At 46.1% G+C, this 14914-nt stretch overlaps 1 protein-coding gene across 1 annotated transcript; it reads left to right on the top strand.

The window, feature by feature from the left end:
- The first annotated feature begins 1115 nt into the window (after positions 1-1115).
- Positions 1116-14549, top strand: RPN1 (ribophorin I). Its single transcript, XM_048858026.2, has 10 exons — positions 1116-1421; positions 3818-3882; positions 5690-5996; positions 7416-7625; positions 10035-10227; positions 10571-10670; positions 10968-11106; positions 11555-11674; positions 12204-12449; positions 13760-14549. Exons 1-10 carry the CDS (start codon positions 1194-1196, stop codon positions 13940-13942), a joined length of 1791 nt encoding a protein of 596 aa, XP_048713983.1. The 5' UTR covers positions 1116-1193; the 3' UTR covers positions 13943-14549.
- The last annotated feature ends 365 nt before the right edge of the window (positions 14550-14914 follow it).

The following is a 14914-nucleotide window of genomic DNA, read 5'->3' as shown; positions in this document are numbered from 1 at the left end:
AAAACACAACTTCCCTGACTCCTGGAAAACATAACAGCCCATTCCCCTGCTTCAGCCCTAAAACACAATGCTTACAGCTTCATGGCTGATTTAGGGTCAAATCTCTGGGGACGGTTTCCAGCCAAAATCTGGCAAAGGCCGTTGAGTTGTCTCAGCTCTCCAGCTGGGCTCATCAGTCTATTTTAGCTATTCTATTTTAGCTTTTTGTCAACTTTCACAATATTGTTACAAGGCCTGCATTATTTGGTGCTTTTCGTAAAGCCCCAGCTCCTGGAATCCTGTCATTACATGAGAATCTCAGCTGTCTTTTTCTTGTCCTTCCAAGTTTCTAGCTCCCATGATTATAGAGAAAAGAGCTTGAAAACATGACCCAGTGGCATCCAAAATAGCTCAGAAACTGGAAAACAAAAAGATATTTTAAAAACCTCATTATTTTAAAGCCAATCTTATTTTTGGGCCCAACTAATTAATTTGCAGCTAAGGGTTAGTGATATTGACAGCAGTGTTGCCCGTTCTTATGATTTTATCATACCTCTTATGATATTTGGTGGTTTTCTTAAAGCCCCAGCTCTTGGAGTCATGATGATGAGAGGCTCATCTTTCAATTTAAAAAAAAGTCTCTAGCCCTCATGGTTGAAAAGCTTGACCCCAGTGTACCCTAAAGATGGCTCAGAAACTAGATGGTAAATGGGGAAATACCCACATGTATTGTTTGAATGAACTCTCATGATACTGGAGCCTGGTCTGTGGTTTCTGAGGGTTGGCATCACTGTAAGCGTCATGGCCAGGCTCTGCCCAGATCTATCCAGGTTCCCAGAGGAAGCTCGGAGCTGTGAAGAACAGACTCAGTATCCACCCCCTGCACAATATATGGACAATCTCTGCTCTCTGCAATGAGGTCTGAGCTCTCACTAACTTAGGATTCTGATCGTACAGGAATACTGTCATGCTCAGCGCTGCCTTTGGTCACAGCATTTTTAGTTAGGCATCGGCGTAGCCCCCTTGGTTGCGGAGCCTGACGGGGTCCTTCCTGTCGTGCGCGCCGCCATCTTGTGCCCTGGTCCATGATTGGGCGCCGCCATCTTGTCCCTCCCTCGGCCTGGGCGCCGCCATCTTGTGCCCTCCCCGATGGATGGGCGCCCCCACCGCTGTCTGTGAGAGTCCATCCGGTTTCATCCGCTGCCTGGCCGGCCATGGAGGGCCTCGCCTGCCGCCTGCTTCTCTGCCTGGGCTGTGCCCTAGCGGCCCCCGAGCTGCTCAATGAGGAGGTGAAGCGGACGGTGGATCTCAGCACCCACCTGGCCAAGGTGACGGCCGAGCTGAGCCTGGCTAACCCGGCGGGGGGCTCCGGGGGCGCCAGCTCCTTCCTGCTGGCGCTGGACCCCGGCCTGGAGAGCCACCTGGCCTACCTCGGGGTGCAGGTGAGTGCGCGCCCCGGCTACGCTTCGCCCGCTCCTCCGCAGGGACCCCGTCCCCATCCCCCCGGCGACCCTCGGCCTGGCCCGTTCCGCGGCGCGGCCTCTGCGTGGCGGGAGCCCCCTGGCTCCCCCTTGCGCGCGGCGGGGCCCCCGCCCCTGCATGGGCCCCCCTCGTGTGTGAGCGGTTCGGGGCTGGGTCACTCATTGCAGGCATGGAAACCTCCGGGGCGGGCAAGCGGCCTTGCGGGCCGTCCTGCCAAGCTAGGGCAGCGCCCGGCCAGCCCCAGCCCCGCGCTTCTTTCTTTCCCCTCGGGTGGCCGTGGATTTTTCTCCTGCTTTTGACTCTGAGCTGATGGTGCCGTGACAGCCACTTCCCTGCCTGGCAGATACTGACACGTAAGCAACAGTGCCGGAGGCGTTGCAATGCAACCACTAACCACACCGTGGGGGAGAGGGAGAAATCCGAGGGGTGTCTTAGTAGGAACCTCTACATGGGTGTTCCCTAAGGCATAATGCTAGCTATTGCAGGCCACCTGCATGAGATCCATCCAGCTTCTGAAACCTTATTATTTCTCTGCCCTTTCTGGATGCCTTTAGTAGTAGGGACCCCGCCTGCTCTTATAGTGTAGATTCAAGTTTTTATTTTTGGCAGAGGGTGGTTTTGTTATGCCCTGGGTAGGTTGGTGAGTGATTTGACAGTTAACATTCATTTCCTTGCAGTTCTTTGGTTCAGCTTGGTGTGGCTTTAAGTTTAGAAGGAGATCCCATATAAATGGGAGAGTGAAAGATATAAATACAAGCTGGGCCCTGAGTCTGAATGGGCAACTGTCAGATGGCTGCCTAGCCCTTCATCCACTTATAATCTTCTTCAAGCACTTGAACCACTTACAGTATTTAGTGGTGAGTGATTCTGAAAAGCAGCTGTTAGTTCAAGGAGCTGGGAGCTAGGATTTTTGGGCTTTGATTCCAGCTCTGCGACTGACTTACTGTATCACCTTCTGCAAAGTCACTTCACCACTCTGCCTCATTTTCCCCTACCATAAAGGATAAATAATAATGCCCTACCTCAGAGCTTGTAATGTAAGTGTTAAGCCTTTGAAATTTCCTGGTGTATACCATAAAAGGGCAAAGCATTAGAATAATAGCCTAATGCTTTAAAAATACAGTTGGGATTTAATAATAGTAGAGATTATCAGTAGAACTCCACTGAAACTCAAAAAGGATCAGGTTCTACTTTGATCTAAATTTTGCTTTCAGGTTCTTGAGTTGTACACACTTGGACAGAGACTGCTTCTGTGAGTAGAGCTTAACACACTTTAGGCACCACTGTAGTACAAAGAATAAATCATTATCCTTTGCCAGCATATATCTGGATCAACTTCAGAAGGGTTACTCCAGGCTTACACTGGTGTAACAGAGCAGACTTTGGTCCACACTGTGTTAATGTGGTACTGAAACAAAGGCTTTTGCATGCATATTCTGTGTGCTGCTTTTAATAGCACTCAAGTGGCTTGGTGGTAGGATACAGAGACTTTCACTTCTAGGTCCCCTGTTCAAAGCCAGCTCAGTTTGGTAATGACTGAGGGTTGTCACCATCAGATGTTTGTAAAGTTCCTAGCATGCTGCTGGTGCTCTACAAATAATTAGGCTACTAAAAGGCTGTTGTTATGACTGTGAAACAAGGAGGCTGGGTAACCTTGCTTAGGGTGTCTCAAAAGGGAATGAGACATGGAGAGTGATGCTAATCTGTGTGTCTCATTTACCACATCTAAATGTGATCTTTCCAGAGCAGTCTGGATACATGTTGGAGCAGGACCCAGAGATGCACGGGGGAAGCTTTTGTCTTGCAGGCTGTGTTTGTCCTATGGATGCTCAGGAGACTTGAGTCTCCAATTCCAGGGCTATCAATCCAGCACTCTTTTCCTCAAGAGGTTTGAGAGAGTAGCTGTGCAGGTGCTGCTTTCTGATGACAGTAGAATGAGACTGTTGTGCCAGTCTTTGCTTTTTCACTTGGTGGCCGCTCCCCTAGGAGCTCCAGTGAGAGAAGCTCTGTAAAAGGACCTGCTGGAGGAGTAGGGTCGGCCATTGACAGACTCCATTCCATGCCTTTGACAGCTTGGGAATTGGCCTAGGACACTGGCAGAAGCTTCAAAAAATTTAACAGGAGCCTCCAGTTTCTATTCTTGGATACAGACCACAATTTGTTGAGTTGGCTAGTATTAATGACTGTGAAGGGTTTTTAATAAACAATTTTTTTGTCAACTAGTATGCGTTGTGTGCACTCCAATAAGAAATGAATAGGAATTGTGTAGTATTTGACCTGATAAATTCAGCTGCTTCACCTGGGAAGCCTAAATGGTGACATGGTGATCAGGCTGTAATGTTTTGTTTTGGAACAGGTGAAAGGTGAGGAAGAGGAGGAGAACACCCTGGAGGTGCGGGAGACTAAGGGGAAAGGTAAAAGGTGAGTCTTACCCTGTAATGCCAAATAACAGGGAGCAGTTCTGTTAGGGACCAGTATTTGTAACTTACCCATTCAAATTGGACCTCCCCAGTTGAGTAATAGCAGAATCAAGAGAGATGTTAGTCTAAGGAGCAAGTCCAGGACTTTAAATATTTCATCACGCAGCCCCTACAACAATCTTGCTGGTGGTTGGGTGTCCTTTATTCTTTCAGAGGCCCATCTTACGTTTCACACCACAGCCTGTAGCACAATTTGAGAATACAGGTAACAGTGTAGGACCTGATTCCCAGGTCAGCAAAAGTAGATGCCCTCAGTTTTCTGGGGAAATGGAGAAGTCTGTCTGGCAGCCTCTCCCCAGAGAGACTGCTCTCTCTTTATAAGTCCCTCTATTAGGGATGCAGTACAGGTGTCTTCCTCAGCTCCCCTGTGCCATGTAGGGAACTCCCCCTGTGTCCTAGCATCTTATGAAACCCTCCTGTCAGAACATCTGTTGCCACCTCCCTGTATTAGGGGAACTGGGATGGAGATGCATTAGAACCACATGGGCCTCTTAAGGGTCTGTACTGCCCATCACATACAGTTACAAATTTGGTTTGGCTCTGTTTACGCTGCAATACTGAACCATATTTTTGCTGCAGGATGTTAGATTCTGCAGCTTAAAATGAGCTTGTAGCCCCTAACCCAGAGAGAGAGCCCTCTTTCTAGCCAGAGGCTCCACATCTACCACACTTGGGGAGTATCCCATATTTGCAGCATGCTTGAGGGAGCAGAAATTTGTAGTGCAAGGCTCTTTCAGAGGCTGTGCATGTTAGCTATTAAATAAGGTGAGCTTTTTAAACTGGTTCGGCACTAGTTGCTGGTGATCTCAAGAGGTTCGTAGCTATGGAGTGAAACACTGAATTATCAAGGCAGAACAGTGCCCACTTCGTAGCTATGACTGGCTGAAGGTGCCCCAACTAATCCAGGTGGAGGGCTGCATCACCAGTGAGTTAGAGACTGCTCCCTTCCTGCAACTGCCAAGGTCCATCCATTGGGGCTGTTATCTACTCTCCTTCCACTGTCTGGGCAGCAGTTCTTGCTAGGTGGTGTGAACCTGCTGTGGAGGTATCTGTTTCTTTGAAGGCTGCAAGAGAACTCTGCTGTGGATTAGGTGAAAAGTTTTCTCTAGTCCCACACCTCCAGACTTCACTGTCTGCAGGATACCCCTGCTGGATCCCTGGCTATAGACATCCTTATTCAGCTTCAGCCCAATGGGAGAACAAGTAGTGCTGACTTGAGAGGTAACAGACTCTTAGGAGCAGGAACTTAGTATGTTTGTTTTCGTGTCAGATCATTGCCCATGCTCCATTTTAGATTATTCTCTCCACCTAGAGAATAATGGAAAATCCACAGTGAAGTGCAGCTATAGAGAAATGGTGAAAGGAACGCACCAGTATCTCTACCCCAAAAACATCACACAGGTGGTATGTTAGCTTGATTCCCTTTGAATATCCATTCAGGCCTGTGCCAAATGATATCCAATTATAGACTGCCCCATCACCATTTATATGTAAATGTACCCATACTGTGGAACAGAAATCTCCTCCTGAGGAACAAGCACCAGGCTCCTGGCAGAAATCTACTTTGGGCCTTATCCTGCAAGGCCCTTTTACAGCACTCCCAGTGTTGAAGGAGGGAGTCCTTTAAGAGCAAATAGAAAACTTCCAGGTTCCCCTCTGCACCAGTGTGTGTTGCAGGGGCTTAAGAGTGCATGTCAGGCCAGTGGAGATCTTGGTGTTTATAGTTTTCCTGCTGTTCTCCCTTTCAGCGGCAAATTCTTCACCGTGAAGTTGCCATCTCCTCTGGCGCCAGGTGCCAAGATCCGTTTATCCATCGAAACAGTTTTCACACATGTCCTGCAGCCGTACCCCACGCACATCACACAGGCAGAGAAACAGTTTGTGGTCTTTGAAGGGAATCATTATTTCTACTCTCCATACCCAACAAAGAGCCAAACTACACGTGTGAAACTGGCCTCCAGGAACGTAGAGAACTACACCAAGCTGGGCAATCCTACCCGGTCAGAGGACATGATTGAATATGGGCCTTTCAAGGACATCCCACCATATAGCCAGGTAAATTCTTGTGGCTAGCAAAACCCTGGCTGAAAGGCTCTTGAAAATAAATTGTAGCTTGTTGTTGTCCTGCAAAGTGCACCACATAAATAGGTCAATTATGGCTCAAGACGTTGAATGGGATGTAGAGACATTTGCCTCTCGGTCACATATTAGGATGGTGGCAAGTGTCTGAAAACTGGTGTTGTATGTGAATTGAGTTGGTATTTCTCAGTTCAGTTCCTAATGGGCAAGTGTCAGTATCACAAAACCACCACAGTTGGCATTAATTGCCTCTGAACTTCGCCTCTCTACTGAGACTGCCAATGAGAAACCCTTGGAGAGAGGGGTCTCTCTCTAGGGCACGGATGTCTTGGGGTAGTGGGGGAGAGCTTGAACTGTAGCTGCCTTTGCTATACCTGCTCGAGTACACAGAGAGGACTTGAGGGGGTCAATTCAGCAACACTAAATTCACTCCAAAAAAAGTTAAAAGGAAATAGTTGTAGTAACATGCTGAGGGGTAAACACCTGCTACTCTGAGTGTATATTATTTAAGGAAGCTCATGGGATAGTATGGAGAAGAGACTCTGTTGAAATATAACCTAGTTACTTTGTACATATTGTCCTTAATATGCAGTATCAGCATTCTCGCTGCAAGATTCAGAGTTTGATTTAGCACTTAAGTGTTAAGCCAAGCACCTGAACATCTGGCTGTTTTTCCTGTCAAGTTTCACCCATACATCACCAGTTGTTCAAGTGGGATTTATGTCAGGAACTTGGTTACTCTCATGATGGTACAGGTGTGGGCTCAAAGGAATGGCACCTTGGAACTTAAGGGTCAGATGGTTTTGTTTATCTTGGGGTGCTGATAGCAGGAGATATGCCCCATCCAAGTTGTCTTATTGTCAGTGGTCTGTATGAGATAACACCTTTGCTCTGGGATCCCGATTCCCTCCAGTCCAAAGCATTCATCAGTTAGCTCAGTGAATCCTGCTACCTGCAGTCAGTTGTATTAATGGCAGGGGACATCTCAGTATCTAGGGGCTTCCTATCTGCCCATGCTAACTTCCCTTGTTGTGAGCAGTCACTTGTGAAACCTAGCATATCCATTAAGCTGCTTCCACTTGATCAGTTAAAACAGCCAGAATGGATGCTGAAATTTTGCTAAAGTGCTTTAATTGATATCTTCAAAGTGTCATAGCTGAGCTTCAGGTTAGGTGTGTTAGTTTTGAGCTGTGTGCATTTTTCATCCTGTATTGTGTGACCAGCTGTTATAAATCAAAAAAAGGGGGGGTCCAGGGATGGCCATTGCTAATGGCTGTCACTATAATGGAATGATTCACTCTGGGATTTGATGGAGGGGGAATCCTTTTCCCCTCCTCCCTCTGGGTTTGTTACTTCCTTGTCTGGGATTTGTATCTTGTTTTCTTTCCTTCTCAGGACATCCTTAAGGTACACTATGAAAATAACAACCCATTCCTGACCATCACCAGTATGATACGGGTCATTGAAGTGTCTCACTGGGGAAATATTGCTGTAGAAGAGACTGTTGACTTAAAGCACACAGGAGCTGTGCTCAAAGGGCCTTTCTCCAGATATGACTACCAAAGGCAGCCAGACAGTGGAATATCTTCTGTCAAATCTTTTAAGGTTTGCATTTTGTGCCCTCCTTTACCACCTTCCTATAGAAAATCCTTTTGCCCTTTCTTTTGTCTCTTATTTGGCAACAGCGCACAAGGGATAAGGGGGAAACATAAAAAGCTTTCAGATATTTACAAGATGTCATTACCAAAGAGGAATTACTCAAGGTAGTACAGGAAGGTATAACTGGAGGGGTGGGGGAGGTGTCACACACTTTGTTGCTTCTGTAGGCTTACCGCATAAACCAAGTGCTCCATGTATCCTACACTGTCCCCACAAGCTGCCTTTGTGCTACCTGTCAGAGATCAGTTGAATGCCCCTTCTTGGGCACACACCAGACTGCTGTGAAGGGATCCAAATTCTGAATCCCTGTGTGCTTTAAGCCTCCAAAGTCTGAACAGTCCATTCACTGCCTCTAGCTTGGGGTCTCTAGGCACACTTTTGGGGTGCCAATCCTCTGTCTAGTACCCCTCCTGAGAGCTGTAACCCTGCGGTCCAACTACCCAGCCCCTGGGACTAGTGCTGGCCCCCCTGCCCCAGACTCCCTTGTAGCTTAAACATACCCTCTCCCAGAACTCCAGCCATGTTCTGGATTAACTTTTCAGGGACACACGATAGGTGTGTCACATAACACACACACAGACTGCACAGAATTGTAAAATACCATTGCTCTTTACTTGATAGCACAAGAAATACACAGATGTATACAAAAATAATAAACATTACATACACTTCCTTGCCTCAGTTTCCTCACCACTCTGGAGCATTCTTTGGGCTGGGCTCAGGGTCTTGTAGGGGTGTCCAGGATCCTCTGCTGCAGCTTATGGTATGATTTCTGAAACATGGAGCCCCTTTCCAGGGCAGGTCAGCTTGCTTTCTCTGACTGCTAAACCGGCCCATCCCTCCTTCACTTTGAGTCCTTCTAAACTCCTGCTTTGTCACCTCTGCTCTCTCTTTGTGTTGTATAGGAATTTTCCACTCTCCAAACACCTTGTTGAGGGTTAGAGAAAACTAGTTTTCCTAAACTTAGCCAACCCATTGTCCTTCATATGTTTCCACCTGAATAGGCAGCAACTGAAGTGACCAGCCATTGTCTGGAGATGTGTTTTCAGCCCTGTCGGTAATGGCAGATTCCACATTTACATAGAAACAACAAGGAGTCTGGTAGCACCTTAAAGACTAACAGATTTATTTGAGCATAAGCTTTCGTGGGTAAAAGCCTCACTTCTTCAGATGCATAAATATATGTATTTATGTCTGCATCTGTAACTTTCACTCCATGCATCTGAAGAAGTGAGGTTTTTACCCACGAAAGCTTATGCTCAAATAAATCTGTTAGTCTTTAAGGTGTCACTGGACTCCTTGTTGTTTTTGTGGATACAGATTAACACGGCTACCCCCTGATACATTTACATAGAGGCAATCAGTGGTAGAGCAATTTTTATAGTAACAACTTCATATCATCATCAACCAGAACTCAAATTGTACAGACAGATTCCCCAAATCATCACACCACCCTCCCACCTCCTTCTATTTCAGGGACTCCCTGTAACCTCCCTCATAAAAGGGGCTCTCTGTGGCACCCTCCCACTCCTCTCCTTCTTCCCTATGGCAGGGACTCCACCATCCTCCTCCTCCCGTACTATTATCCCCATTGTTATGCTGGAAGGTGTTAATGGCTGCCATCAACAAGTTCTTTGATTTGTAGACAATTACAGAGCTGGTTGAAGCTGCTTGCTCTGCTGATCAGATGCTAGGAGCTCTGCCCCCATTTCCCCTTCCGGTTTTCTGATATTTCACCAGAATCTGTGGGCTTCTGCCCATTGATGCCTAGAATATTCCCTGAAATTTTGGAATTGATTGCATGCAGTGTTCAAAAAGTGTCAAGTGACATCAAGACAGACAGAGAAATGTTATTGAGTTGAGTGTATGAATTCACAAGCTCAGCCCCCTAGGAGCAATGGGATGGAACGAAATGGGAATTTTAGGCTGATCAGATAGGATGTGAAATAAAATCCTGAAGGAAGTGGTAGAGCAGCACATCCAGGACATTGTGGTAGGCATGTCCCTCATTTCTTAGGAAACTGGACTGGATAAAGTACCACTGACTGTTCTGTAGGGAACAATGTTACATTGACTTCAAGGCCATAGACTGGATGATCCAATAGGGCTTCGTCATCTATAACTTCTCTGAATATGGGCAATAGCTTTTGCTGAGCACATTGTGGCTAATCACTTACATTAATGCCATTTTGCCACATGCTGCTGCCAAGCAGTCATTTTGTTGCTGCTTGTGAGAAGTGGTGCTATTCCTGACTGAAGCTGAACCAAGTGTCATCAGTAGCTGCTTTGCCTATTCTAGTGGAAATTTTCTTTCTCTAGCAAATGCACTGAGTGCTGCTTCTCTCCCTCATGCAGACCATTCTTCCTGCTGCGGCTCAGGATGTATATTACCGAGATGAAATTGGAAATATCTCTACCAGCCACCTTCTCATCCTGGATGACTCTGTGGAGATGGAGATCCGCCCCCGCTTCCCGCTCTTTGGGGGTTGGAAGACCCATTACATCATTGGCTACAACCTGCCTAGCTATGAATACCTCTATAACCTTGGTGGGTGTCACAGGATTGGGGTAGTAAAAGGCCAGACTTACTGTGTTGAAAATCTGACATTTGTACAGTATGGGGCCCTTGTAACTTTTTAGCGTTTATTGCTAGCTGTTACTTCTGTAACTTACAAGCCAGTCTCCTGCTTGCATGTGCCTCTTCCTGTATCCTTAGACCTTTTGTTAAAAACTGCCATTTTCAGGGGAGCCAAATGATCCTCTGCTGAGGAGTGCATACAGCCCCTGTCCTTCAGCATGCTGAGATTCACAGACACTGGGAAAACCTTTCCATGGAAGCCTGTTTTGTTAAACTACTTGGAATTTTTTCTGTCCTTTCTGCCTTCTCTCAGGTGACCAATATGCCCTGAGGATGAGGTTCATTGACCATGTGTTTGATGAGCAAGTTGCAGACTCTCTGACTGTAAAGATAATCCTGCCAGAAGGTGCCAAGTAAGTGACACTGCTCTTGTGCTGTTACTGCTGAAAATGCTTCACCTGTGCATTGATGGCCAAGTCTCCTGTCTGCTCTTGTGGATGGAGCACCATGAAAACATAACGGCTGACATGAGCATAGAGGACACCTTGGAACGCAATCTGTCATACATTATAAATTGCTTTTTAAACTGCAGTGAACTTGTTTTCAATGTGCAATTGAGTAGTGTGCATTGGGCCACAACAGGCCAATCAAAAAGCCATCCCATCTCAGACATGTTAGAATCATGTGGGAGTGTCTGTTTATTCCTGCAGGAATATTCATGTGGACAGCCCATATGAAATCAACCGAGCCACTGACGAGCTCCACTACACCTACTTGGACACGTTTGGACGCCCGGTTATTGTGGCACACAAGAACAACCTAGTAGAGCAGCACATCCAGGACATTGTGGTAGGCTTGACCCCTTTGTTTGAATAACTTAAATGAGCAGCCATGCCTCCTCCTCACCGACCTTTGTAATCATAACAATATCTGGTCTGGGGCTGAGGAGTTCCTGAAAAATGAAATGCAAATTGTGTGGCTTTGCTTGTCTGTTACTATGTGAAGTTCTCTCTGCTGGAAGATGTGAGAATCTGTAATGCAGATGCTGGGTTGCAGCCCTTAAGGAAAGTCAGTATAGCCAATGCACAGCCCAGTTGGGGAAACTTGTTGCTCAAGAGATATAGAAAACGAGCAGTGTGACTAGGTTCTTGACTACACAGTTTGCATTATCTGAGCTGGATCCATTCTGTGTGCCATAACTATTCTTCCTTGGTTTTTAGGAACATTTAGGAGCTTGAAGTTTCTCCCTTGACTAATGGCAAGTCATTGATCCCATTCTCTGAATCCTATTTTGCAGGTGCACTACACCTTCAACAAGATCCTGATGCTGCAGGAGCCGCTGTTGGTGGTTGGAGCCTTTTACATCTTGTTCTTCACAGTGATCTTCTATGTGAGGCTCGACTTCTCCATCACCAAGGTACTATATGGCAAGTTGCAGCCTTGTGACTGAGGGGAAAGTTTTATTCCCCTAATGGTTGGAAATTGCCTGTAGAAATAGTTCCCCTCACTAAATGTTCTTTCCATTGGAATATTCCTATTTAGGTACTTGGTGTCTTATCACCATAGCATCTGAGCACCTAAAGACCTATTGGTTTTGTCTTGGTATGTGATGGATACTCCATCTTTAGCTTTCATGTAAAATATTCCAGCCCTGGGACAGCAAGCCCATCTGAATCTAACTGGTTTGTGACTGTCCTGTGGGAGTCCCTTCCTCCCTATTTTCCCTTGGTTTTTATTAACCCAGAGCTAGGCTGGCTGATTAGAGGCAGCCAGAGGCCTCTATGCTCGGACCAAGCTAACTTCGGCATTCTTTTGACAGCTGTTGGTGTTAAATTGTAAATTGTAAGATCTGAGGTGCTTTTGCATAGCACATGTGGCTAGACAGGCATTGGCTCAGTTTAAGTTTTTTGTATGTGCTTGTCTATGTACCTTATCGCCCTTTATAGGATCCAGCTGCTGAAGCTAGGATGAAGGTGGCCTGCATAACAGAGCAAGTTCTCACCTTGGTGAACAAGAGACTGGGCCTGTACCGCCACTTTGATGAAGCGGTGAATAAGTACAAGCAGTCACGGGACATCTCCACTCTAAACAGTGGCAAGAAGACCTTGGAGACAGAGCATAAGGCCCTGACCAATGAAGTAGCCTCTCTGCAGTCCAAGCTGAAGACAGAAGGCTCTGACATGTGTGATAAGGTAAGAGCTCTCTCCTGTCTTAGCTGTGCTTTGTTGCTGGCCTTATAAGCTACTCTGCTTCCATTCTAGATGTCTTCTGATGCTTAGCTTAGCTGCTGCCTCCTGTTCTCTCTTTCATGCGCTCCAAAATTACTTGCTTCTTGTCAGAAAGATGTAGGGGATGGTATTGTTTGTTTTTTCCCCCCTCTGCTGTAGTTTTACTCTTGCTTTTATTGCTCTATAAAATGTGTGGAGATGAAAAATTGCTTGCCACTAGCATTCACTGTCTCCAAAAGATCCCCTAGACCAGCTGCATTGGAAGTAGGATTATATGTTACAACTGCATTATCTTATCATTACGCTCCTAGTAATGTCAAATGGAATGAAAACTTGGATCTTTTAAGTTGAAACATAGCAACAGATTGTATATTATTAAACTATCCAAGCCAGTAACACAAGTTATTTTGGGGGTCCTGGGCTATTTCTGGGTTTGTTGCCAGAATCCACCTGGGAAGCTTTTGCTTCATATTACATGGCTTCTTTGGGAGAACAGCACCTACAGGTGTTCAGCTACTCCAGTTTTGTCTTGGCTGACCATGTCTGGGACTCTTATTTTTGCATAGAAGGTGCCTCATCACATTGCTTAACTTGTATCATGGTAAAACGAAACCACAAGAGTTGAACACATTTACTTGTTAATCTTTTATTTTTGTGCAAGTGTGAATTTCACACTGGTGGAAGATGCTGCCTTCACAGTCCAGTAGACTGAATTCCTTTTTCTGCAACAACATGGCAGCACAGCACACCCCAGGCGCGCACACTACCATTCCCAACCTTTATGCCTCAACTCTGACCAGAAGCAGCCACCCACCGTGAGGTGTGGGGAGTTCAGTTTTTGTGCTCTGGGTACTGATCCCACTGTGAACTTCACTGAGATCCGCCAAACTTACTTCACCCTGACAACCACAATAATCATCAGAAAACAGCTACTTTTGGCCACCATGGTCCTGAGTTGGATTTGTACTGGTGACCTAGATTTGAAAGTCTCTAACTTATCATTAAACATTACTGAAAGTAAGAATTACACCTTTCTCAATGCTAGTATCTGGCTTCTGAGGTTCCGTTTAAACCTCCTCTGTCCATTTAGCCTCTGCCCCCTCCCCGAGAGGAACCCTCCAAATGCCATGTTCACTTATAGCCATGCCCGTGGGAGAGGCTGTTCTATATCCTGTGCTGTGTCTTCCTTGGTCCCAGCTTTTCTGCTTAGCCATGTCATAGGGCTGTTTGTGTTCAGTCCTCTTTAATATTCCTTTATTCTGAACTCCCACAAGGTGAGCGAGATTCAGAAGCTCGACAGCCAAGTCAAGGAGCTGGTTCTGAAATCGTCTGTTGAGGCAGAGCGGTTGGTGGCCGGCAAGCTTAAGAAGGACACGTACATTGAGAATGAGAAGCTGCATTCCAACAAGCGCCAGGAGCTGGTCACCAAAATTGACAACATCCTCGATGCACTATAACTTCAGAGTTAAAGTGGTGGGAGGGGGGAGAAACGTGAGTTGAGATTAAAGGCTGTTGAGTGGACATGCTCGGAGCCAAACCAGTGATGCTCTTTGGTCAGTAAAATTGGGGAAGGGAGAAAATTTGAAATGGAAAATGCCTGCAAATAATTTTTTTTGGCTTACTCTTTTTTAGGGCTTGTTTGCCAATCAGAATCTGCTGTGGAGGGACCATGGTATAACAAGATTTGGATTTGGTTATAACAGGGTTCCTTCCACACAGACAAGGCAAGACCAGGTTATAAAGCAGTCTCCATTCTGTATTTTGCTGTGTAAGAGGGCCCTTACTGTCCCTGAACAACTAGACAGACAGCCTGGGTGGAGACGTGCTCATGGCAGATCTGAACATTGGGGCCAGTGAGAATAAAGGCATCTTTGTTCTTCTGAAGGCTTTAAAATAAATCCACTCCCCCTTGAATTTATACTTTTATATTTTGGGGGATAAGGAACCCGAGCAAAGGAGATTTGTACTGTTTTTTGTCACAAAAAGTGAGGTTTTTGAGCTGGCAATGTCCTGAGTCTGTTTAAAATAAAGCCAGTGCAGCTGAGAGGGTTTCATCTCCTGAAAGCCTGTGTTTGTTCCTGGTATTTTTTTAACTATGTAGACAATACCCAATTGAAATAAGCAAGGGAGGATGGATATTTAGCGCTTTCTCTATTTCTGAAGGACCTTGCTGGCTCCTGCAGTAACTTATGGGAATGCCCAGCTAATATACAGATTGGAGGTTTTTTCTCATATACCCTTTTCTTGTGCCCCATGTCTCAGAGCATTAGGGTGACTCTGAGGCAGGCTCGAGGAAAAGCCGTTGTCTGGAGGAGAGGTTAACAGGGGCAGGAGAGATCAATAAGACTGGGACTTTCAAACCTGGAAAATAAATGACTAAGGGGGATATGATTGAGGTCTATAAAATCATGACAGGTGTGGAGAAAATA

This window comes from Caretta caretta, chromosome 7 (genome assembly GCF_965140235.1).
Source record: "Caretta caretta isolate rCarCar2 chromosome 7, rCarCar1.hap1, whole genome shotgun sequence".
In the NCBI taxonomy this organism is placed as follows: Eukaryota; Metazoa; Chordata; order Testudines; family Cheloniidae; genus Caretta; species Caretta caretta.
Note: the sequence above shows the minus strand (reverse complement) of the source record. Positions and strands in the feature narration are given on the sequence as shown.